Here is a 27,199-nt window from a genome sequence, read left to right on the forward strand (position 1 = left end):
CCAGAACATCTTCCATACAGGATGTCCTCCCGAAAATTCTAAATGGATGCTGATAAAGAATTCTTAAACAATCTTCCGAAGAAACTTTTAGCAGTTTTCATCACTTTGTCACCCCTTGAGAAACCTAGGCTGCTGTTATGGAGAGGTTTAGCCATATCCTGAAAAGTAATCTCTGGAGATATTTTACATCTCAAAATACCCACGGATAGATGGTCATTTTGCCAATGTCCTATCTGATCATTTCGTAATCAACTCAAAGGAGCAATTGTTACTTTTTTCCTCTCTCCTGTAGCTTTAAGCTCTTCTCATTCCCCTTGTTTTACTCGTGCACATCTTGAGTGTTAGAAAAGGATACATCTGCTTCCATACTTTATTTCTTTTTCTTTTTCCTCTATCATTGGATTTTCCTCCCTCTCTTTTTCTTGTGTTCCAAACTCTGCCTAATAGTTCTTTCAAAATTTTCATTCTTGCAACGTAGCAACCAGAGAATATTTGTATTGTTCAAAGTTTTTCTTCTTCCTATTGGCTAAATATCTGATGTCAGGACTAATATCATTTTCAAATGAAACAACCTCAGATAAATCAATTCATTAATGAAAGAAGAAACCCTTTTGAGGGAAAGGAGTTTCTGGGGAATGTTGCTATATTAGCCAACACATATGATATTAAGTATTCAGCTAGAATTTCCAAAGATGATTTTCTTAAAATCGGATGGGTGCAGTTTCAGAGCAAAGTTCATCTATATAGAGGCTTGACACTGGTTGCATTATTTTGATATGCATGTGTGTTCAAAAACATTTTTTGTTGTTGTTATTGTTTATGTAGTGGAAAAGATGTTCATGGTAATACAACTGTCTCTTCTAGATTGGTTGCATATGTCATCCTGGACAATGACTTTCTTTAGTCGGCCTATACTGGCTTGGTGATAGCCCCTTTTCTGAAACAATTATCCACCAATAAAAGATACTTATACAAACACTGAAATAATAATAATAATAATAATAATAATAATAATAATAAATATTAATAATAATAATACTTTGTATTCATCACTTTGTATTCAAAGTATTCATCACTTTGTCACCCCTCAAGAAACCAAGGCTGCTGTTCTGGAGAGGTTTAGCCATATCCTGAAAAGTAAACTCTGGAGATATTTTACATCTAGAAATACCCACGGATAGATGGTCATTTTGCCAATGTTCTTCAGGGCCGCAATGGCACTTTCCAACGTTGCATCCAGGCTTCCCCTGACACCACAAATTTGTCTGAGGAACAGAATGTGGTTAAAATTCTGGGGGCTATTTATGAAAAGCAAAAGAAAGGAGAAAGATATGGCACGTGTATGTGTGTGGGGGGGGGGGGTAACTCATCAGGGTATCCAGACTGAAGGGGAGGTTTGAAAAGGGCTATTGGCAAATCTACCTGAATGAAATATTGATCATCAAAGATGAATCCCCTGTTGTGGGGAAGGGGGGCAGGATATGGCCATGGCCCAGAAGACTTATGCCCTGGGTCACCCATTCCAATTAAAAAGAGGAAAGCTGTAAAAGAACTCTGTCAGACAAAAAGGAGGTGTGCACAGAAGAGGAAGCACTGTGACAAACCAGACACATGCTAATACAAAGGGGCATTCATGCAGGAGGCCTCAGAGGAATGAGGAATCCATTCTTGATTCTAAAACCAGGCCAAAACCTGAAGACTCTACCCTCATTTTAAATACTGTTGTGAGTTGAGGGTGAGCTCAAGGAGTATTAGCAGTAGCTGACTTAATTGGATTTCTATTCCACCTTTCCTAAATGTCTCAGGGCATCTTACATTTCGTAATCAACTCAATGGAGCAATTGCTATTTTTTTCCTCTCTCCTGTAGCTTTAAGCTCTTCTCATTCCCCTTGTTTTACTCATGCACATCTTGAGTGTTAGAAAAGGATAAACCTGCTTCCATACTTTATTTCTCTTTCTTCTTCCTCTATCATTGGATTTTCCTCTCTCACTTTTTCTTGTCTTCCAAACTCTGCCTAATAGTTGTTTCCAAATTTTCATTCTAGCAATGTAGCAACCAGGGAATATTTGTATTGTCCTAAGTACTAAGTTTTTCTTCTTCCTATTGGCTATACATCTGATGTCAGGGCTTTAAGTGCAAGCAGGATGAATTTCAATGTTTTTGCAGATTATACATGGAGAGAAAATTGCAAAAATGTAAATATTGATTTCTGAAAAAAATAGTGATTCTCATCACCCCAATTGGGCTAATGTCATCTTCAAATGAACCAATCTCAGATAAATCAGTTCATTAATGAAAGAAGAAAACCTTCTGAGGGAAAGGTGTCTCTGGGGATTGTTGCTATGTTAGCCAACACATATGATATTAAGTATTCAGCTAGAATTTCCGAAGATGACTTTCTCTTAAAATGGGATGGGTGCAGTTTCAGAGCAAAGTTCATGCATATAAAGGCTTGACACTGGCTGCATCATTTTGATATGCATGTCTGTTCCATAACATTTTTTTTTGTTATTGTTTATGTAGTGGAAAAGATGTTCATGCTAATACAACTGTCTCTTCTAGATTGATTGTATATGTCATCCTGGACAACGACTTTCCTTAGCAGGCCTATACTGGCTTGCTGATAGTCCCTTTTCTGAAACAATTATCCACCAATAAAAGATACTTATACAAACACTGAAATAATAATAATAATAATAATAATAATAATAATAATAATAAATAATAATAATAATAATAATACTTTGTATTCATCACTTTGTATTCAAAGTATTCATCACTTTGTCACCCCTCAAGAAACCAAGGCTGCTGTTCTGGAGAGGTTTAGCCATATCCTGAAAAGTAAACTCTGGAGATATTTTACATCTAGAAATACCCACGGATAGATGGTCATTTTGCCAATGTTCTTCAGGGCCGCAATGGCACTTTCCAACGTTGCATCCAGGCTTCCCCTGACACCACAAATTTGTCTGAGGAACAGAATATGGTTAAAATTCTGGGGGCTATTTATGAAAAGCAAAAGAAAGGAGAAAGATATGGCACGTGTATGTGTGTGTGTGGGGGTAACTCATCAGGGTATCCAGACTGAAGGGGAGGTTTGAAAAGGGCTATTGGCAAATCTACCTGAATGAAATATTGATCATCAAAGATGAATCCCCTGTTGTGGGGAAGGGGGGCAGGATATGGCCATGGCCCAGAAGACTTATGCCCTGGGTCACCCATTCCAATTAAAAAGAGGAAAGCTGTAAAAGAACTCTGTCAGACAAAAAGGAGGTGTGCACAGAAGAGGAAGCACTGTGACAAACCAGACACATGCTAATACAAAGGGGCATTCATGCAGGAGGCCTCAGAGGAATGAGGAATCCATTCTTGATTCTAAAACCAGGCCAAAACCTGAAGACTCTACCCTCATTTTAAATACTGTTGTGAGTTGAGGGTGAGCTCAAGGAGTATTAGCAGTAGCCAACTTAATTGGATTTCTATTCCACCTTTCCTAAATGTCTCAGAGCATCTTACATTTCGTAATCAACTCAAAGGAGCAATTGTTACTTTTTTCCTCTCTCCTGTAGCTTTAAGCTCTTCTCATTCCCCTTGTTTTACTCGTGCACATCTTGAGTGTTAGAAAAGGATACATCTGCTTCCATACTTTATTTCTTTTTCTTTTTCCTCTATCATTGGATTTTCCTCCCTCTCTTTTTCTTGTGTTCCAAACTCTGCCTAATAGTTCTTTCAAAATTTTCATTCTTGCAACGTAGCAACCAGAGAATATTTGTATTGTTCAAAGTTTTTCTTCTTCCTATTGGCTAAATATCTGATGTCAGGACTAATATCATTTTCAAATGAAACAACCTCAGATAAATCAATTCATTAATGAAAGAAGAAAACCTTTTGAGGGAAAGGAGTTTCTGGGGAATGTTGCTATATTAGCCAACACATATGATATTAAGTATTCAGCTAGAATTTCCAAAGATGATTTTCTTAAAATCGGATGGGTGCAGTTTCAGAGCAAAGTTCATCTATATAGAGGCTTGACACTGGTTGCATTATTTTGATATGCATGTGTGTTCAAAAACATTTTTTGTTGTTGTTATTGTTTATGTAGTGGAAAAGATGTTCATGGTAATACAACTGTCTCTTCTAGATTGGTTGCATATGTCATCCTGGACAATGACTTTCTTTAGTCGGCCTATACTGGCTTGGTGATAGCCCCTTTTCTGAAACAATTATCCACCAATAAAAGATAATTATAGAAACACTGAAATCATTTTTTTAAGCAAACCTGGCTACCAGATACACTACCATATCTCTTTTGGCAACATTGTGACTAGGCAAAATAACATTGTCAGACTCCCTGCCTTGAACCTCCCCCAAAAAAGATACCTAGACAATCAAACATAGCATCGTTAGATATGAATCTTTATGAAATACTAGAATGTAGCCACATGATTGCCCTAAAGCAACATGAAGGCACAATCCCATCTTAAAATCCAGGGCTTCCAACTTATTTTCCCCACTTTCTGTTTTTTTTCATCATGTGTGTTACTACACTGTGTAATCCTCCTAGTTCATGGGATGCAGACAGCAATATGTTGGCATGCAAGGTAGTCTGAACATCCAACTTTGCATGAAACAGCATTAGAATGAATAGGGTAAAACTGGGCTTTAATTGTATTTGTGGCATCATGGCTAAATTGTACTAAAACTGACCAGTAGCATGCTTACATTTATCAGAGGTTGCTATACGTGGTTTAAGTACACTTAAAACTGGTAATTGAGGCTATGCCTTGTTTGACCAAAGTCATGATGGGTGGGAAAGGTCAATATCTGTGGCCCATCTGGTAACAGCAATGGAATATGGGAGACTGTAACTTGACATGCAAGAAGAGAAAATAGTAAAGAGGTAAAGAGGGGGAAGGAAGGAAGGAAGGAAGGAAGGAAGGAAGGAAGGAAGGAAGGAAGGAAGGAAGGAAGGAAGGAAGGAAGGAAGGAAGGAAGGAAGGAAGGAAGGAAGGAAGGAAGGAAGGAAGGAAGGAAGGAAGGAAGGAAGGAAGGAAGGAAGGAAGGAAGGAAGGTTGTGCATTGGTGAAACTTAAGCTTTAAAAGTTATATTCCTTTTGGACTAATGAATATTGTTCTTGTCATCTTTACACATTAAACTATTCTGTCTTATCAATTAGTCATGAGAGGCATGTCATCGTGAAATAAGCAAAGTGACAGAAATATACCGTATTTTTCCGACAATAAGATGCCCCCATGTACAAGACGACCCCCACTTTTCCAACCCAAAATTAAAAAATCAATATTTTAAAGATAGTGCAGACAACATTTTTATTTAGTAATTAGTTGACATTTACCTGATACACTCGGTGGGAGGACGTCCAAACCATCTCTCTGCAGCTCTATTTCCAGGCTCTTTTGCATAACTGATTACATTCAAGCACGAGTGAAACTGCAGATAGCTTGTCTCTTCAAACAGCCTTCCTCTACTTGGTTTGTTCAGCATCAGCTGATGTCAGTTACATCAGGCTCGTGATTGGAGGCAGTCTGTTTGGGAGACAAGCTATTTCACTCATGATTGGAGGCTAGCAATAGGAGGAAGCCTCTCTGCAGAAACAAAGTATGGGCAGTTTTGCAACTGCACGATTCTCGGCTGACTTCCTTGAATAAGATGCCCTTCAGTTTTTAGGGTAAGGATTTTAGAAAAAAGTATCGTCTTATAGTCGGAAACATACGGTAACTACAAAGGAAAATAAAAGGAAACTTGCTAGAAATGAAGAGAAGAAAGGTCTATTGTTGTTGTTATTACTATTATATATTCATTTGTAAGTGTAGGTCTATAAATATCTATAATATATGTTCATTATTTCTATGTCTCTACAAACATAGAAAACCAAGTTGACATTCCTCTTCCTTTTCCTTCAAAGCCTGATCACACCTGAGCCCTAAAATCAAGTATGTCAGAAAAGCAAGTTAAAAGCTAAGAGCTTACTTTAAAACTTTTATTGCCATGTTTCAAATTTTGGACACTCACTGCTTTAGTTCAGAAACAACTCAAGCTTCTTCTGGTCAGTTTGCAGAAGGCTCTGTATCTTTTGTCTTTACTATTGGCACTCAAAACACACAGACGAGGGATTTTTCAAAATATGTTTCTCATTGGAACCTTTTAAGCTCTCATTCAAAAGCCTAGCACAGATCATGTCCTCTAAAGGGTTTATAGTCATTGCTCTTTTCATGGTACCAAAATGCAAAGGATTTGAGGCATTTTGATACTTCCACTTTTTTAAAAAAATTGAATCTCAGATTTATAGGCAACTTGAGTCAAATTGGTTTGCCTTCGAAACTCACACTGCAAACTTAAATCACTGCTTCTTCAAAACAAAATGAATGGTGACTGATTGATGGAGACTTACTACACTTATTATAATCTACAATGCTTTCAAGAATTTTCTGTTCAATACATACATCAGATAAGAATTCACAAGGTATAAATATAAAGAATGACGACAACTGAAATTTAAAAGAAGAATACTATGTAACAGAAAAAATGGAGTTGGGGGCATTTGTGTGTATACTATTGATATTTTCTCTTTCTTAATTGTTCTCTGTTGTTTAGCTCAGGCGAACACCTACCAAAAGCAGACCTCCCCATTATACATTATAAACAAACTTTCTTTTTTTCAGATTGAATCTTGATTCTTTAAGCAATTGAATCCATTCAAGGTTTTCTCAAGGCATGGGTGTATTTAAGTTGCAACCTTCAATACGCCCATGCCTTCATCATATCTCAGATTTTCAATTTTAACTGAATGATGACTAATTTCACCAGGGTTTGCTCCTATATCGAAAACACTCCTAAAAAATTCTGATTCCTCAAAGTCAGTGATTAAAACACTGGAGATTCCAAAGAAGGTAGACTAAAAGAGAGTATTAATAAAAAATAGGTTTAGGTCAAGCCTTAATATTTTTTCCGCTTAATGAGATGTTCTTTGCTGTTTAGCTCTGGGCTAACAAGGATTATGTAACATTTGGGGAAATATATGCAGCCCAGCAGCCCAGCACTAGAAGCCAAAACGGAGAAAACCTCCACAGCCACCATGTATTTGCCTTTGGTGCTCAGGTACGATGGAACAAAGGAGAGCCACACACTGCAGAAGATCAGCATGCTAAACGTGAGACATTTGGCTTCGTTGAAACTGCTGGGGAGCTTCCTGGAGAAAAAAGCTACTGTGAAACTGGCAGCTGCCAGAAAGCCCATGTAGCCCAGAACACAGTAGAACATGGTAGCTGAGCCTTCATTGCACTGCAGGATGATTTCCTCAGTTTCTGAATGGGTGTCAACATCAGGGAAAGGGGGAAATGTGAACAACCACACCATGCAGATGCCTGTTTGAATCAGAGAACAAGAAAGAACAATGTAGATGGCCAGTCGTCTTCCCACCCATTTCCTCATCCTGGATCCTGGCTTGGTGGCCATGAAAGCCAGAACCACCGTGATGGTTTTTGCCAGCACAGAAGACACAGCCACGGAGAAGATGATGCCAAAACTTATTTGTCGGAGAAGACATATTATAGTGCTGGGTGCAACAAGGAACTGCAGTGAGCAAAGGAAGCAGAGGAGGAGAGAGATAAGTAGAACATAGGTGAGATTTCGGTTATTGGCCTTGATGACTGGAGTATGGTGATACTTCAAAAATGTCGCCAGGACCACAATTGTGCATAAAGAAAAGGAAAACACCAGAGTGACTAAAGTTATTCCCATTGGTTCTTCATAGGACAAGAAAGATTTTTTCTTGGGAATACATGAATCTTGGTCTTTGCTTGGATATTGATCTTCTGGACATTTAGAGCAGTCATCCATGTCTGGAATGTAAATACATTTATTGTATGTTTATTCTATTACTGTTACGCAGCTATTTGGTGCACCTTTTCATGGAAGCATGATTGATACTAACACATTCTGCCAGAAGATCTTCTAGACAGATATTATATTGATGTCAGTTCAAGTCTGCTTAATTTATTTCATTTTGTAAGTTCCTGCAGAATAAAATAGAATGATGGTTCATATCCAGAAATACAAGTTTTGTTTAATAAAAGGGAGGAAATTAGTATTTTTTTCCTGACATCATCCATGTCCCTTCATCTCTGAGTAGTAGTAGTAGTAATAGTAGTAGTAGTAGTAGTAGTAGTAATATCTGGAGAGATCTGAACTACCTCCAGGTTTTGTAATAGAGTGATACATGGTTAAAGTAAAGGAAACAGAAGGTGATTCCAGTGTAAGAGAAGTGAAACGCTTTAATGTTATTTTGATCAGTTCTGTTAAATGCGTGACTTTTTTTTGTAAACCATATCAATATTTTTGTAATGGAATATGATATACAAAATGCTTTAGTTAACAAGTAAATTTGCCCTAGGGTGATGAGTTCTTTATGACGTCATATTGATCTGGCATGGATGAAGTTCTTATGAGGAAGAAAGGGAGGATTAAGGGAGGTTTCCTATTCCTGTGATGTCTGTAGGTTTTAAACCCATATGTTTTGGTCTAAATGGGAAGGGGTGCCTCCTTTGTGGATAAAGCAAATCTGTCAAGTAACAAAGGTTCCGTACTGATGTGATCATAGATCTGTTTGGTGGATCCTGCAGAACCATCAGTCAACTTGGTTCACAATGCCTCTTACCCTTCTGGCTTGACATTTTCTCTTTAGGACATGGAAGGCAATCATAGCAGCAAAATTGCTTCCCCTCCTGCTTTCTCCTGAAATAACCAGGGAGGCAACTTTCAGTACACACTGAAATAGGCTGTGTCTGCCCAATAAATTAAATAAGAAGGAAAATGTTAGCATGCAATCATATATTTGGAAAGAATGTTAAAAAATCACAGTTGATTGATATTTGGCAAGTGAAGAATTCTATCTTTTAAATCTCAGAATGGCAGATAAATTCATAATAATAATTATAAAATAGGTTAATGTTTTAAGGTTTTATATTTATATATCTATCTCCTTCAAACATAAACAAATTCATATTTAGCTCCATTGATGAATTTAAAATTAGAAATTATATAATATTAAAAATATAAATTTAACTTATTTAAATATTTTTAAATATTTAAATAACTTCTAACTAGTAATTTATTATTCAATACTGAAAATATTTTTCTAATTCCTTAATTATTGTCAAGGAAAGTAAGGCAAGTAAAATTTAGTAAATATCCAGGTAAAATTAAATTTCCAAAGAATTTATAAAACATTTAGTGATATTTTAATTCAATATTTTCTTTCACTTTTTAATACCTTGAGTGATGGAAAGCTATCAATATCATGGAAAGAAACACAAATACATTGTTAGTCAAATCAGATAAAAATGCAGAAGTAATGGACTTCTATGGATCCATTTCTCTAATTAATCAGGACTGCAAAACTTTGCAAATGTTTTAGCAAATAGATTGGCAAAATTAGCTCCTGAATATATTAATGAAGATCAAACAGTTTTCATTAGAAGTAAATATATAACAGAACCATTACAGAAACTCATTAATTCATTTCACTAGAGTAAACATCTTTTTAAAAGCCTTTAAATTATTTTGTTAGAGATTGCAAAAAGCCTTTAATAAACTTAATATATCTAACCTATTTTCTTTATGAAAGCTTATGAATTTTGGAGGTAATTTTTTGCAAATTATAACTTAGGTTACAAAAAGGGCCTTTAGGATTAAGTAGTAGATATTCTCTCTTAATTAACATTGAATGTGGAACAAAACAAAGGTATCTTCTTTCCAAGTTGCTTTTTTTGTTGTTGTTTTTGCTATAGACACTTAGCTAAGGAAATCATGGAACCTCCTGCAATTAAAGGCATACAGTTTAATAATTCATACAACATTTAATTTGCCTGCCAAAATTAATTAATCCATTGAGAACTCTTGCAGTTTGACAGGCCTACATGTAGACCTAATTAATGGCTCAAAATATAGAAAAACATGTACAAATAGATTTAATTAATTTAATTTATAGAAAATCTATCCTGGCTGGGGAAAATAGCTGCAGTTAAAATGTCCAGTTTATCATGATTTATATATTTCTTTATTCATTCATTCATTCATTCATCCATTCAATCAGTCATTCATTTTCGAGGCCACCCAGTCCCAGATGACTCTGGGTTGCTTAGCTCAAAAAGAGTAGAAACAATGACAAGACAGATCACAAGCACCTGAAAGACAGTCTCTGAATTACAATAAAGCAAAATGCAGGGGCTCAACCATCATTCTGTCTCAGGCTTGCAAGAATAGCCAAGTTTTCAATGACTTTCTGAATTTCATTAGACCATAAGCCATACTCATCTCTGAGTTTTTATTTTTAAAACCTGCCTCTGCCTGATTTGAAAGTAATTCTTTCAGAAAGAGCAGAAGATACCATTATAAACTTAGGGCATGAACAAAAGCTTGAATTATGTGTAGCAAAGCAGACTAACAGGAAAAATTATTTCCAATTTACAGTGGGACTATGATGCCATACAGTTGACTGATATGATTATCATTAAAACCTAAGAACCTTTCCAAATTGGCTTGAGATTAAAATTAATGGTCCAAATATAGATGATAATACAGCATTACCATGTCCTAGTTGTTCAAAACAAACAAACAAGCAAAAACAAAAAAGAGGTAAAATATCAATTTTATTTTCACATATTTGTCGTTCAGAAGAGATGGCAAAGTAAATTGATTTCAGGACCTTCACCCCCACAACCTTCTTTGTTTCATTGTTTGTTCAATAAAAATAAATTAATTTATTTAAAACTTGGAATATAAAAGGGACAGTATAGAATTAGAAATCTGCTTTCAGACTTCACCCGTTATCTGGAGAAAAAATAAAATTAATCGTAGAATCATATTTATTTATTTTTTACTTATTGATCATATTTATATAGCCACCTATCTCATTCAAAGTGACTCTGGGCAGCATGCAACAATTTAAAAGAATAAATGCCTAAAAACAATTACAAATAAAAAACTATAAAAGCACACAATGCTATGCCTTCACATGCACCACTTGGAAATAGGATTGTGCATTTAAGATAGATAGACAGATATGTCTTACATGTTTAGGCATGGACTTTCTTTCTTTTTTTTGTATTCACAGCTGTTTTCAGCTAAGTCAAAAAGCAGCCAGTGTGTGCAGCTATTTTATATAGTGCACAATAATGAAGTGAGTTCCCCTTCAAAACCTTTAATAGGTCGAGTTGCCTGCCTGTCATCACAGGTCAACTCCATTCTTGGGAAACCACCTTTCAGATTGTGCTGGTGCCCAGATGTCTTGTCCTAGAGGCACATTCATGATTTATACAATACAGTGGTACCTCTAGTTACGAACTTAATCCGTTCCGTGACTCTGGTTGCAACTCGAGTTGGTCTCAAGTCAAGGTAAATTTTCCCATAAGGTTCAATGTAAATACGGTTAATCCGTTCCGCCCTCCAAATTTGGTCACACCACGAGGCAAATTTCCCCATAAGGTTCAATGTAAATACAGCTAAACAGTTCTGAAACATATGCATTTTATTTTTAAACCTCAAAAACCTTCCAAACGCCACAAAAACCTTCCAAACGCCACAAAACACACCACAAGTCTCACCGAACATCTCCTTGCTACCGCGATCTCGCCCACAGGAAGCCGTGACTGCGTGGCAGCAGGGAAAATGGCTGTGGATCCGCTTCGTAAGTAGAGGCAGAGTTCGCAGGTAGAGGTAAATTTTTGGGGCCGGAGCTGGTCGTATCTTGAAAAATTCGTAAGGAGGGGCGTTTGTAACTAGAGGTACCACTGTATTCATATTTGCTGCGTACTCGTGTTTTCTCATCTGTACATTTAAAGTAGAAAGGAAAAATACAATACATTCTTCTAATACAGAGCATTGTGGTTTTCTTTACTTTATGGGCCACCTTTCCTGCTATGAGGACTTCATCTTTCATTGAAATCTGTACAGTATGTGTGTTCTTTACAGATTGTTTTCTGCAGATTGCAGGCCCGTCTAAGCAGAAAACCTTACATTTTATAATGAAAGTATTTGTCCAAGAATCAGTGATAAAGACAGAAAAGTGTAGGTCTGGGCACAGAAACTCTAATACATGATTTTGCATCAGCAGGTACTCTAAATTATTTTAAAATAATTTGGAAAGTTAATTTAAATCTTGATATCTACAGTAATTTTTGGACTGCTGAAAAAAAATATCTTTAAAGTATCAGCTACAATTACAGAAAGTTTATTGAAATAGCTACATAAATGGTAGTTAACAGCTAGTGGGTTGAGTTTAATAATAGCAGGAACAAGTCAAAAGTACAGATAGTTGACTTACGACCATAATTGGGACTGAAATTTCTGTCGCTAAGTGATGCAGTCACAAAGTGAGACATCCCGTGACCACATCACTTAGTGACAGCAATTCTGGCAACCCCCCTTGCCATTGTTAAGTAAATTTTACTGGTCGCTAGCCAAGGACCTACCCCAGCCCAAGCCATTCCAGATTTGGTCCCTCCCAGCCCCAAGCCTCAGTAAAGTAAGGGACTTCCTCCAACTCCCCCCACCCACCTATCTCTTCCCCATCTCCGCCCTTTTGGCCACCCTGCACCCTGCCTTGCAGAGTGGCAAACAGGTTTGGGGCTTCTTGCAGCCCAGTGACTCTGGGACTGTAAGAAGCCCCTGAGCTGTAGTGTGAAGCCACAGCCACCCCTGGAAGCCTCAACCACCCCAGCCTGCCCCAACAAGCTCCAGCAAGCCACAGCATCCAGGAAGCCCCAGCAAGCATTCATTTGCCCAGCTGCCTTTTCTCCCAGTTCCCCACACCAAACTTTCACCTTTTGTACCCAGCTGCTGTAGCCAAAGCAGAAGTGCCTCACTGCCTTTGCTGTCTCCTTTTTGAACCCAGCTTCTCTGGCAAATCTTTCCAACACATGGCTCCCCAGCCTGGCCCAGCAGCATGGCACAAATAATAATGCCAGCCAATGGGGAAGATTGGAAATGGTTTCACCCAATCAAAAAGACTTCAGAAAGCTACACTGCCTTTGGAAAGCTGGGCTGTCTTTCTGAAGGCTTTCCAAAGACAGCACAGCCTTTCAAAAACTGTGCTTTCTTTCCTAAGGTTTTCTGAAGACAGCGCAGCTTTCCGAAGGCTCAGGGAGCCACGTGTAGGAAATGTTTGCTGGAGAAGCTGGGTCCAAAAAGGAGAAAGCAAAAGCAGCAAGGTGCTTCTGCTTTGGCAGCTGGGCACAAAAAGTGAAAGGTCGGTACAAGGAATTGGGAGAGAAGGCAGCTGTGTGAATGAATGCTTTCTGGCACCTGCTGGAGTAAGCTGGGGCAACTGAGGTTTCCAGGGGCAGCTGTGGCTTCACCCTGCACTATGGCTCAGGGGCTTCTTGCAGCCCCAGAGCCACTGGGTGCCAAGAAGCCCCTAAGCTGCAGCATGGCAAGCAACCCCAGAGTCATGTGGTTCTGGGGTAACTTGCTGCCCTGCAAAGCAGAGTGCAGGGTGGCCAGAAGGGCAGAGATGGGAGATGAGATAGGCTGGTAGGGGGAGTTGAAGCACTCCTGCAGTCATAAGTGCAGGCAGGATGCCAAGAGCCTGAATTTTGATCACATGACCATGAGGGTGCTGCAACAGCTGTAATTTCAGGAACCAGTCGTAAGTCCATTTTTTCAGCACTGTCGTAACTTCAAACAGTCACTGAATGAACAGTTGTAAGTCGAGGACTACTTGTATTGGTAATAATGTAATATGGGATATATTTATGTATGTCTGGATCTTGTACATAAATTTAAAGGTTTCATTGCAGAAATGAAGAGTTGATGCTAGACTCTGGGTTCACAATATTATCAGCCTTTCAGGAAGCAAATGAAAATTAGTGCATAAAGAATTGGTGATCTTTTGTATTAGTGGGTACAGGGAATAATCTTTCAATGTCAGTTGGATTCAACAGTTTTGGCAAATAACCCTAATGGAGATGCTAACAAAAACAAAAAGGTAAAAGTTTGGTATAGCTGAAGATGAATTTATGACTGGTATAGCTTTATTGAATCTTCACAAGGTGGTCCCAATCTATATACTCTTCTTAATATGCATAGTAATCTATATCAGATATGTATTAGTTTAAAAACAGTCACTGTGCATTGTATTATTCTATACCATTCTTTATTAACATATTTAGTATATTTGAAAGTTCTATTGTATAATAAAATTAACTCATTGTGCTATGTATTTTAAAAAAATAAAGAGACAAAAATATAGACATCGGGTTGGAAAATTGGATCTGCAATTCAACAATTGCCCAGTTTGGGCAATAATAATAATAATAATAATAAATACATAAAATAATAATAAAACAATAAAACAAAATAAAATAAAAATGGTACCTTTAAACCTCTAAAGCAACCTATTGTTTTGACATCTGTATTGGTCCCAGAAGGATTCTTTATGGAGTATCCAGGTATGTTGGACTAATATGTAGGACCCCAACATGTACACACATTCCTAGATGCACAGTATTCCTACTCTTTCTCTTAGCAATGTCATACAATTATACACGCAGCCATTAAGCACCAGTCTGAATAATAAAGAAATGCACACAAGATAATACAGTCCCAACTTCAGAAACAAAGCCTCACATCCAGTTCTTTTTGCACTGCAGCCTATACGTATAATCTAAGAAGTAAAATAAACTGAGTGAATAAACATTTAACAATTAATTTGCTATCGGATGCAGATTTCCTGTATGTGGCATGACTTCAATCAAATGTAATAGGATTAAGAATAAAGGAGATGTATATAAAATTACACTATCTGTTACAATAATGTATGTGTAAAACTGTTCTATATATCTCCATTTACTTTTTAAGCTTTACTGCAACACATGCTTGGAACCCCAATAATATTTTTTTGAAATGAATTAAACGTTTCTGCTTTTCCGAAATTTTGAATTTACATTGCTTATAACTGTTCCCACTTCTAGATTGATGAACATCAACTGAAAGAATTTCAGTTCATTTAAGAAATTTATATCATTTAACACAAAAAGAATCTTTTGTATTCTTTTTGTGTTAAATGATATAGAGCTATCATTTAAATATCATCCTAGTCATTGAAGCAAAATCAGCTACATTCAGAACCTACTTGGTTGAAAGTGCTGGGCCAGGTGATGGCTTCCTCATGAATGGTGAACATTTTGTCTTCACCAGCCCAGGGATCCAGCTTCCCAACTTTCACTCGATAGAAGGATTGGTTTGGGAATGTGACCCAGTTCTCAATATCCAGTCCTATAACCAGTTCTCCATTTTGGTCAAAAGAAATTTCATCCCCGACATTGTTGTTAAATGTGATTCTTTTCAAAAAGAAGTGAAGCTGAATATAGAAAGAAAAGGGACTACGGTTAACATATAGAACCAGCTGATATCATATGAATCCTTTATTTTAAAGCAATTTACATGTGTGCAGCTGTGTCCTGATTGCAATGTGATGGTGTTCCTCCAGGTACTTTAACCTTTAATTTGATTATCTGTCATCCTTGATCAAAATAATTATACAGCGGACTACTCACTATAATGATATTAAAAAAAAAAAAAACCTAACCCAATAAAGCCATACATCTAAAAGCTTTTAAAACTCAAAAACATAAAAAGGCAAAAAAGATTTATTTAACACATAATGTTTTCACTATTTTTGGCAAGAAATAATAATAAAAAAATTCCCTGTATTCATGGCCCTTTTTCCCAAATATCCTTGGTTTGATACCCATTCCATAGATAACTAAATATTGACTCATGCACCTCCAGGCATATCTTTCTGGCTGGTTTCTCATTTATAGTATGCATACTTACTTGATGCTGCCCTGAGTTCATGGACATTTCTTTGCCTAGCTTAAAGGCAGTCCTTTGTGACTCCAGAAGCATTTTCATCTTGAAAGTCCAGGGTGATGTCTGGTCTTTCCAGCTTATCCATAGATTGAAGCTTTTCTCACACAATTAACCAGTTTTCTTCTTTCTCTTTCTAAGCTTTTCCTCAGTTGCTCAGGATGATTTACCATTCTGTCTTTCACAAAATCACTTTACTCACTTGCAGGATTGATGTCAGCCTTACAAGGTAGACCAGACAGGAAACACAACCAGATAAACTAATTCTACTTTATTCTAAGATTAGTGTAATAGAATCTTGCAAGTCTGACAGTACATCTTCCCCCCATGTCCTTTACAGTCCAAGAAACTAGAGAGGGTCTCTTCTGAGCCTCTTGCCCCTCTCTCATTCCTGCTGCAGGCTAAGCTGCCTTTTGTCTGACCGTTCCCTTGGCTGCATCTCATTGTCCTGTCTCTCAAGGTCATTCCCACACACCATTACACTATTCAGAAAATTACCTGCCATGGCTCTGCATCCTGAAGATTCCATTTCTTTCTATTGAACTTTTCTTTATGTTGCTGTTGGCCCAACTGCATAGCATGTAAAGCATGTGCCACAGCATACACTGCATTGTATACACTGTAACTATGACTGGTCATCCTCATTTCACAAAAAGCCCCAGGAAGGCTCTCCAGTTTCTCTTTCCCTGTACAGACATCTTCTGTTTCCTCATTCACAGATGGATTTGGAAATAGACAGTCAAATGCTTGCTCCCACACATCTTTGATGAAACCATCTTCTTTTGATGAGAAATGGTTTCTTTTCTGAAGAAAATGTTGGAATCCTGCAACTCCATTGGAGGAAGCTGCAAAGGTCAGAGCACCATGGAGGGCTTGGATATCCCAGCTCTTCTGATAAAAGAATGATGCAAGACCCATATGGGAAGCTACAATCCACACCTTACCTTTTGGCTTTATAGAAACGATTTCCATTTCAGGTAGATGTAACAACCATCTCAAATGCAAAACATAGTTATCATTGATTATGACAGCATTGGCTTTGCTGTTAATGAAAAGATGAAAAGTTTCCACAAGCCATTTGAAGTCATCAAAAATAGTGTTGATATAAAATGGCCTGAGCTGTTCTAAGAAGGCAATACAGATTCCATGGAGAGAAAACATTGAAAAGATTAGTTGCTCAAATTTTGCTCCACCATGTCCTTTCACAAGTATCCCAACCCAAGTCCACTTGAAGTGCAAAAGTAGTTGAAGAATCCCCTTAAAATGGAAGTCTTCACCTGGAACCATGTGGTAGTAGAAGGCAATTTCAGTTTTGTCATTCATACTTGGAGGAGGGCCAGTTAGGAACTATACAAATAAAAATTGTATATGAACATGGAAAAGAAAGAAAGAGAATCATTGACAATCTAATATGTGCATACACTTTCTCATAGTAAATGCTTTCAAATTATTTATGCACACAAAATATTCATGAAATTAGGAATGGACTAGATAATCCTTATGTTTCCTGTTAACTCCACAATTCCATGATTCCATGAATTTCCACTGCTTTTCCACTTAAATTGGACAGTTTTTCCATTTCTTCTAGAATGGAAATAATGTTTCTCTGAAAGTTGTTTCTAATATATTGTAAGACATGGTAGAATTTGTAAATTGCTTTTTAAATACACTCTACAGAGAACATAGAGTCTATATATCTTCTCACTTTATGAAAGAATTTTGTTTTCACAACTGAACATTTCCTGCAATAATGCCTCAAGTCTTTAATGTCATATACCAGGATGAAATATCAAATAACAATGTACATTCTTGGTTCAGGATTGTCATTATGAACCTGCTTCTATAAAGTCCCTGTGATTTAAGACATAGCCTTGGCTTCTCATATATCTATGTATGTATCTATTTATGTGTTTACTTAATTACTTACAGTATTTTTACCCTATGTCTGTCCCAAAGGACTCTGGCCTGGGTACAGTATGAAAGGTAAAAAACTAAAATATAATAACAAGTAATTAAATCAATATATATTTAAAAAAACAAGAAGCAACTGGAAAAGAAACTCAATAGGTTTTATGAGATTATATAGAAAAATTGATATACATGTTGGGAAGCTACCTCTATTAACTACTTTACTGTACATTTTAAACATTGTTAATCTTTTCCAACTGTCTTCTTACAACTCTTAAAGATCTAAACTGTCTATTCCATGATTTCAAGCTTTAAAAAACTGATACTCTTTAGGTGCTTCATGTTGTATTCCTCAACCATGGGTACCTTTAGTTCAGTCTCTCTCTTTCATACGGTAGTTGTAAGGGAGTATATGAGTATAGAGCACTATGTATGAGCTCCTGAATGAATGTTTTATTCAATATGCTTCATAGAGAAATGTATAATAAATATATATTGTCTTGCAATCACATACAGCTGAAAAGACAAATTTGGACAATTTATTAATATATCTTACCTGTGGAGCTTTATAAGTGCTTAAAATATCTACCATATCAAAAGAGATTCGAGGATCAAGAGCCCCAACAACCGATATGAGTTTGTTCAGAATGCCACACTTGTAGTTGGGAATGAATCTGTTCTGACTGGAGAAAAGTTCCATTGTGGCATGATATGTGTACTCCCCACCATAAGTGTCATAGATTCTGAAGCCCAAGGAGATGTTAGATAAGAGCTGAGGGTCTTCATTGATCTTCTTCACAGCAAATATCAGAGTCAAAATATGCTGGTAATACTTAATCAGGACTCTGCAACGAGAATTAGATGTTGTATCAAATGGAATTCTGCAACTAACAAAAGCAGTGAAACTAAGCTCCATCAAAATCATGTTAACTGATTAATTGATTGTCATTCACTTTAAATATTGTGGGATTAGTTTTCAATAGAATCTTCATTGGCTTTTCTTAAAGGCATTTGCTATTTTTAAGCAATTTTGATTAAATGAAACTGAACAGAATGATGTGCATGTAAAATAGACATTGCACTAGAGCTGAGTGGTAGTCACTTTTTCTTTGGCAAGAGGCTTTATTTATTTTAAGTGACTGTAAAGAAATTGCAGAGGGGGGGGGGGGAAGAGAGAGAGAGAGAGAGAGAGAGAGAGATGGCTTAGTTTCCCTTTTCCTAGAAGAGTACATATACCCTGTTCCAGATCCAACAAAAATTATGTTTAAAGCAACACAAAGTGCTATTGAGTATAGGAGAATTAACAGAATTAACAGAAGCAGAACAAGGATTTTACTACTTAAATAATGCTGAGGGCAGTCATTTCTCCTCTCCTCACAAATAAGCTTCATCACATCATCATAGGTGTAGAAGTTTCTTATTTCATTCACTGTGGTATATCATACTGCATCCCTGACTGAATAGTACTATTCTTATGGTTAAATACAATGTGACATTTTAACAGAGTCACTTTTAGAAGTTGATGCTGTAATCCCCACTGCACCCTTGGGGGCATGGGGTAGATATTTCTGTACTGACAGAGTCTGTTAATCATGAAGTACTGAATGGATCCCTTTTTTATAAGGAACACAGAATCTCATAGTTGGACTGTTGGTTTCTTTTAGAAAGTAGAAGGAAAAGGTATGTGATTTGAAAAGTATCATGCCATTTAGATTTTTACTGGGAAATTTTATATTTGCTTAACTGTGGTTAATTATGACTCATAGAATCAGTTTATTAAAGAATTTTATATCAATTAATAAGATAATAACAACAAAAACAAAAACTTACAGGGGTTCACCAACAAGAGAGTGATAGGGAACCTCCTCAAAGCTTTCTACACCTGTAGTTATGAAGACAAATGAAGTAATGCCACCAATGATTAGGTCACCTGGTTGGAAATATTTGTGAACAATTGGGATAGGATCTTGGATTCTGCATTTCCTTATTTGAGTTTTACAAGTTATATGTGGCAATTGCAGCAGGAAAAGAATCAATATCATCATAATAAATAATAATCCCAGTTTGACAAAGTCTCTCATTTCCATATAATGCTTAAGAGTCCTCAAAATTGGGCTAGCTTGAACTTAATCTCAGTCTGTACCTCACATAACTTCCATTCTGTTCTGAGTCTTAGAATAGAAATGGTACTGAGAGATCATTCTGATAATATCTTAGCTGCCCCTAAACTCTAACATATTTAAAATGTCCATCAACACTCTGTCCTCATTCTTCCAAGAATATTAATTTATCAATCAGGGATTTGAAGAACAGCAAAGTTAATAATAGTCTTTTGGGTAATTATAAGGGGAAGAGCAAATTGCAACCTTTAAATTTCAATTTCCAGGCTTTTAATGGAATAATACAGGTGGAATGAGTCAATAAGTCATCATATAATGAAGGGAAAGTTTTTGAGATGAGGTGAAGTTACATGTGGCAAAGATGGAGGAATTCATGCAGTAGCCTTAAGGCAGGCCAAAATATTTAGCAAAATAATAATAAAAATAATAATTAAAAATGTTTCAGAGAAGGTGAGGACATGTGGCAATGATGGAGAAATTTATGCTACATTCTGAATTCTAATTTTTTTACTCAAAAAGGAATGCTTCAGGGAATGTGATGGCATAAACATAGCACCCTATCACACCTCTTTTTTTTTTGCAACAAGGTGCATTTTTTGCCTTGCAGTTGCCTTCACAGCTGCAGCAAAATCCTAGGAAAAGTTTTCTTTGGCTTAATGAGGTGCTTGCCCATTACCAAGAGTGAAACTGCAAAATATTGTCAGTGTTCATACAAACAGAATCTTAAAGCAGGAACTATGAATTGAGATTTCCATAGTCCCTGAGTTCCAGTTTCTCTTCTTTTAAATTGAGGACATATTTTTGTTTGTTTAATCCTTGCCTCCATGAGACTATGGTGTAATCAAAAACAAGTTCTGAATAGGACCTAGTGGTGACACTTAAGAATAACTGAAAATGTATTTTTAGGTTTCTGAGCAGAATGCCTCCTAAATGTCTCAGGGCAGCTTACACTTAAATTTCCACCACATAAACACATTAAAAAAAAAAAAAGCAAACAGATGAAATTAACATTAATTATTATCAATATTAAAAAGTATCTATACAAATTAAATATTATTAAGAAGAGTGAAAAGAAGGGTTCTTTGGGTCTTTTGAAGACTTCTGATACCCCATTCTATAAACTGGGGGAAATGACTGAGAAGACCTGGTCACAAATCACCAAATATGAGCTCGTGGCACTTGAAAATGGACCTATCCTGATAATCTTCCCCATCACTACCTGGAAAAATGTGAAATATTGTGGCTGGGAAAAATCCCTGTTGGGATAGATGAACAAAATGACCTCTTTAGTTACCTGTGTTTACTTCCCCACATGATCACTGCCATTCCTTACATATATCTGCCAACAATGGAAGAGTTTCTTAAAGCTGTCACCAAAAAATTACACACTTGGTTTCTTCTTCAGCTAGGTTCTGACATTCATTCCCATCTCTTGATTTGAACCAAACAGATGGCCATGAAGGTATTTCTTCAATTCTGGAAAAAAGTTGCATGGTTCTAAGTCTTCAGTTTATGACTTAATTGTTCTTTCAAGGTTGTGAGTGTTGAAATGTAAGAGCCAGAGAAATGTTGCTATATTAGCAAACTAATAACATAATGAGAATTCAGTTTGAATTTCCCAAAATGATGTTGGCGAAATTTCAAAGCAAAGTTTGTACATGTGGAGGCTTAACACTGGTAGGACACTTTGGATGTGTATTCAAAAATAACTCATTTTTAAAGGTCGTTGAAGAGAGGTTCCTCCTAAAATAACTGTTTTTTTTTTTTAGGTTTGCTAGAAATGTCATCCTCGACTATGACTTTCTGTGGTAGCCCCATACTGTTTTATAGACAGACATTATTCTAAAACAGTTAGCAACTACTAATTGTTATGGCCAAAAGGGGACGCGGTGGCGCAGCGGCTTAATGATGCTGAAAGTTGCTGGCCAGAAACAGTCGACACTTCAGCGGTTCAAGCCCAGCTCCACGCAGCAAAGCGAGCTCCTGCTTCCTCCCCAGCTCCTGCCAACCCAGCAGCTCGAAAACTTATGTGAGTAGATAAATAGGTACACTCACCCCGGTGGGAGGAAAAATGCTGGTGGCACTTGCACGGGAGACGGGAGCAGTTGTTGGTAATGCAAAAGCCGTGCACACCCGAAAAAGGCGCGAAGCAACGGAAACCCCGTCTCCTGCGCTCACCAGCTGGGCTCTGCTCTAGGAAGGAGGCACTGGCAAACCACTTCTGAAACACCTTGCCTTGAAAACTGCAGGGACTCGTCCAGGCAGTCGCCACAGAATCGTCCACGATTGAGTGCAGATTAAAAAAAAAATTGCTATGGCCAGCTCCAGCTCAAAGGAATCTGAGACCATGGAGACTGCCCTGGGAGAACTGGACTAACCTCATCCTAAGGAAGCTCCAAGCATTCAAGCAGCTGAGGCTGATTTGCTCGGCATTCATCAGGAACAGATGCACCCACTGTCAGATGCACCCACTGTCATTCACCGGAGCTGAAGATACTGCCCAGCCTCAGAACACATGCAACTGAGAGCAGAGCAATGGCATTCAGTGCATGTCCATGTGTGCCCAGTCTTGATTAATTTTACCCACATAGACTCTATTTAAGACCCACTGCTAGCCAGGTTTCCCTTGTAGGAAACAATCATTTACCCAGGCTCTATAGGCCTGAAATCTTGGCTCTTGAGCCTCTAAAACAATGTCACCTTGAACCTGGATTAGCTGACAACTTACCCATGACTACACTTCCATTTTCAGTCCTATCAGACAGACCAGACTACAAATCAAATCCACAGAAAGGGTAAGATGACTTTTAATGACAGTGATTGTAATAACAGAATCTGCTAAGTCTGATTGTGCTGTGTCTCCTCCCCTTCTTGTACCCATGTGAATTAGAGGGATATTTGTCTGAGCCACTTATGCATACTTTCTGCTTGTTTTGACTTAGGCTATGCTTTTCTCCTCATTGCTTTTTTAATCAATCTGGCCTATCTCTGTGAAGGTAATCTTCCTTACTGTCTACATCCCCTCACTGCTTTAGACTTTGGCTACTAGAAACTTATTACGGGTAAGCTTCCAAGGGATTTTTTTTTTTTATAATAATTTTTTTTATTTTTTACAACAAACACAAAACATACATAAACAAACAAGAACATAGAAAAACATAAAAAAAACATCTTCCATTTTATACCGTGTGTCAACCAGTTACCAACTCGTTGGTGCCCCTTTCAAAATCTTAAATTCTCATATCATCTATTCAAAATATACTTGTGTACTTATCAATTAACAATTATTAATCATTCATAGCTAATCTATAGAATCATTTATTACAAGAAATTTTAACTTTCAATAGGATTAGTAGTACATTTTCATCTATCGATTATATGTGTATATATATAATAATTGATATCAAATTTCTATTGTAAAATTTCCTAATCCATTACATTACTATATTTTCTCATCCAATCATTAATAAAACAAATCCCGTGTCATATAAAATTACTTATCTTCTTACTCTAATTTCAAATCTCAATTTAACTCATCTCTGCACATTCCATAATTTCCAATAACTTCCTCCTGCATAGGTACTTTTTCATTCTTCCAATTCTTAAAAGTTACAGTTCTAACCACTATCAAAACATACTTAATTCTTCACTACATGTTTCAACAAAAATGTCTCTAGTTTAAAATCTATATGTTACTATATCCAACCATGTATAAATTTTAGTCTAATCTCTTAAAACATTTATAATCAAATACAATTTTTAACTATATATATCAGTTTTATACTTTATTCCAGCGCTTGCATAATTTTAAGTTCACCCTTTTCATTCAATATCCCAAAACATCTAGCTGTTTATTCCTTTTTCTATATTATTGGATAAGAGAAAGCAATAATAAATGTCCTTTCAAACATTCTGCTTTTTGAAGCTTCTGTCAGTTCCATCATTGTTGTATTCCCCTCATTTTTTCTTTAGGCATCTGGAGTAGTTTCTTTCAATATTGCTTTACTTCTTCTTTTTATACATTCTCTTAGTACGATTTTCCATTATAATCTTGTATAATCTTTTTCTCGCCCTCAGTACCAAGAACAAGTCTGTCCCTCTTCATTTATCAGTTGATTAACCCTTTTAATTCTCAGTTTATAAGCCTCAAAATAATTCTATTTAATGTTTCTGATTTCTTGTGCTATTTCTTCCTTCTCCATTGATCCCGTTTTATGTTTAATTAAGTCCATTTTAGCTTTAATATCTTTTTTTCTTTTTTTTGCAGGAATTTCTGCAGCTCTTCTTCCAGTTTTTTACAGTCATCCTCAATAGTTTAAAAATCTTTTTCTGCATTGTGTTTCTCGTATAGTCTATTATCTTGTATAAACCTTCATTGAGTCAAAGGATTCTTTATCTTTGTTCTTGCCAAGAGAAAGAGAAAAAAAAGCAAAAGAAAAAAAAAGAAGAGGAGGGGAAAGGCTAGGTCTCTTTAAAAATCCAACTTGGGGGGGGGGGGGGGAATAGAGAGCAAAGCAGAGCTTCTAGCAGAAAGAAGAGCTACTGCCACTAATCAAGGCTCTTGTGACTAACTCAAACTTTCCATCTTGATATTTTCAAAGTCGCTTTCAACTCCACTTTCTTGTTTATAGTTATTCAGATGGCACCTGTATAAACATGCACATCCCACTATCTTTTTAGAAAGCCCAGGGTCCTTGAGCATGCGTCACAATGGAAGAAAAAAGGCACTATGTCGAGCCTCTAGATGGCAGTGCAACTTTCTTTCATTTACTTTCTCTTAACTCCACTTTCCCCATTTCAAAATCAAAAAATATAAATTTCTTATAACAATAAAGAAATCTTAGTCAAAAAAGAGTCTTAAGATAAAGAATTATTGAGTATTGAAAAGAAAAAGCCAGTCCAGTTAAAAATATATTTTTTTAAAAGAAAAAACATCTTGCCAATTCCACTAAAAAGGGAAAGTTAAAAAAAAAAGATTCCCCCCCCCCTTTTTTTTTATAAGGCTCAATCTTGCCGCTTGATCCACTTTTCTTCACTTTTAAAAATCTCTTTAAGTTACTTAAGGTGTTCTCTAAGAATAGTTGAATAGTAAAGATCCATCTCACCCGGTTGACACCCCTCTCTTTCTTCTTCCTTTGGAGCTGTCCCGGCTTTCGCAGCCATTTTTGGCTGCCTCTCCTCCGCCGGCTTCAAGAGCTTCTCCCGGGATCAATCTGGGACTTGCAGCGTCCCTGAGATCCGCGGGACGCGCCCTTTGCGATCGCCATCTCTACGGGACGGCTTAGGTCCATCGGGACCGTCCGGGGGGGGAGATATCGGCTGCGATCCTGGAAGCCCAGGATCGCCCGCCGTATCGCCGCGACGCCAGCTCCGCCCTCCCAGCTTCCAAGGGATTTTTAACTGCTCTATACTGTGTGTGCATTTGCACCCTAACTCTGCCTGCCATTGCTTTTAAGTGCTCAATCCAAAGTAAAGCCTCTTGCAAATGAACTCCTTTGTGGATATGTATGTCTGGCCTGGGATAGAACAGCTTGTTTCCAATCCCATATCACCTAGGGCAAGGAAGCCATTCCTGGCTCTGCTGCAGCCATGAAAATGGAGCAAATCAAGGTGTAAGACCCCCAGCTCTCTCAGCACATTGTCCTCCTTACCTACCAGCTGAATGAACTCCAGTCCCAGTAAGCATTGGCTTCCACTGCTCCTCCCCAACATCAAAAATGCCTTGTTGCTGTTCTGGAGAAAAACTGCCTTTGCATCTGTCCTTCAGATCTCATTCAACCATTTGCAGTGGAGATGGATACCTCCAACAAAGCAACTGGGGCAGTGTTAGTCAGGCTGCCTGGCACTCATCCATCTTGTCCTCATGTGTCTACTACTCGCAGAGACTCACACTGGTGCAGCAGAAATACATCATCTGGGATAAATAGCTTGCAATCAAGGTACCTTTTGAAATGTAGTGACATCTCCTGGAAAGCACATTGCACTGCTTCATAGTCCAAACAGACCACCAGAATTTAGAACACCTCCAGACTGCTAGAAAACTGAACCAACAGCACATCCTGTAGTCATTATTCTTCGCCTTAGCTCACTTAGATTTTAAAATCAACAAAAGTTCTTTCTGGTCTATCTGGAAAATGTTGTGTTATCCTTTATCTTTGCTATCTGTGTTTAAAACAGGTACATGAGGAATATTTCAATTTTTTTTTCCACCAAAATTATCTCCGTCTAAGACCTGACAGAGTTAATATTGTCTGAAGAAATTATCATTGTTGCTATGTTGCTGTTTTCATCATATCAAGATACAAAGCATGTCAGGCATTTTGATGCTTTCACATTAAATGCTATGATTTGTTTGTTTATTATTTATTTATTATTTATTTATAAATTGAATCTCTTAAATCATATTACACCCTCTTCAAAACAACCTGAGTAGAAGCTGATTGATGAAGACTTACTCCACTTATTTTAAGCTAAAGTAGTTCCAAGAATTTTCTCTTCAACACATACTTCACAAAAGAATCCATACAGTATCAATATCAAGGATAAAGATAATGGAAATTTAAAACAAGGAATACTACATGAGATAAATAATAAAAGTAGCAGTCTTTATGTATATACTATTACAATATTTTTCCAACTTAACTGTTCCTTGCTGCTTAGCTCAGACCTAAACAACAGCATTCCAAAATAGCATCCATTTCCAGGCATCTTCATACCTCCCCTAAGAACAAACTTTTCTTTTTTTCTGAGATTGGAACTAGATTCTTTAAGCAACTTGAATCCAATATTTCCTCAAAATCTGAGCTGCATTCTTAAATACACTAACACCCTCTTCTTTTCTTAGATTATCAATTTTAATTAAACAAGGGCTAATTTAACCAGGCTTTTTTTTAAAGATTTTTATCCCCTCACATTTATTAATTTATATAAATAACTCGAGGCAGCAGACATACCTAATACTCCTTCTTCCTCCTATTTTCCCCACAACAACAACACTGTGAAGTGAGTCGGGCTGAGAGAGGCTGACCAACATTCATGCCTAAGGCAGGAATAAAACTCATAGTCTCCTGCTTGGTAGCCTTGTCCCTTAACCACTAGACCAAACTTGGTCTCCCAGTAGACCAAATTGGCTCTAATATGGCTTTGCTCATATACCATAAAAAAATAGTCCTAAGAATTCCTGCCCTCTCCCCATGAAAGTCAGTGATTTAACATGTGGACACTTAAAAGAAGTGATATTACAAGAGAGAAATAATAAAAAGTGGAGTATGGGTTGTATATTA

General features: G+C 37.0%; 1 protein-coding gene across 1 annotated transcript; it reads right to left on the reverse strand.

Annotated features, from left to right (window-relative positions):
• Nucleotides 1-6,957: 6,957 nt before the first annotated feature.
• On the reverse strand, nt 6,958-18,721 carry LOC103054791 (vomeronasal type-2 receptor 26-like). The gene is made up of 5 exons (XM_088142493.1): nt 18,353-18,721; nt 16,387-17,235; nt 15,152-15,379; nt 8,678-8,804; nt 6,958-7,862 (listed from the first exon to the last, which is right to left on the reverse strand). Exons 1-5 carry the CDS (start codon nt 18,719-18,721, stop codon nt 6,958-6,960), a joined length of 2,478 nt encoding a protein of 825 aa, XP_087998619.1.
• Between the last annotated feature and the right edge of the window lie 8,478 nt (nt 18,722-27,199).

This window comes from Python bivittatus, unplaced genomic scaffold (genome assembly GCF_059951505.1).
Source record: "Python bivittatus isolate LINGU-HERP-01145 unplaced genomic scaffold, Pbiv_v1 ctg000440_np1212, whole genome shotgun sequence".
In the NCBI taxonomy this organism is placed as follows: domain Eukaryota; kingdom Metazoa; phylum Chordata; class Lepidosauria; order Squamata; family Pythonidae; genus Python; species Python bivittatus.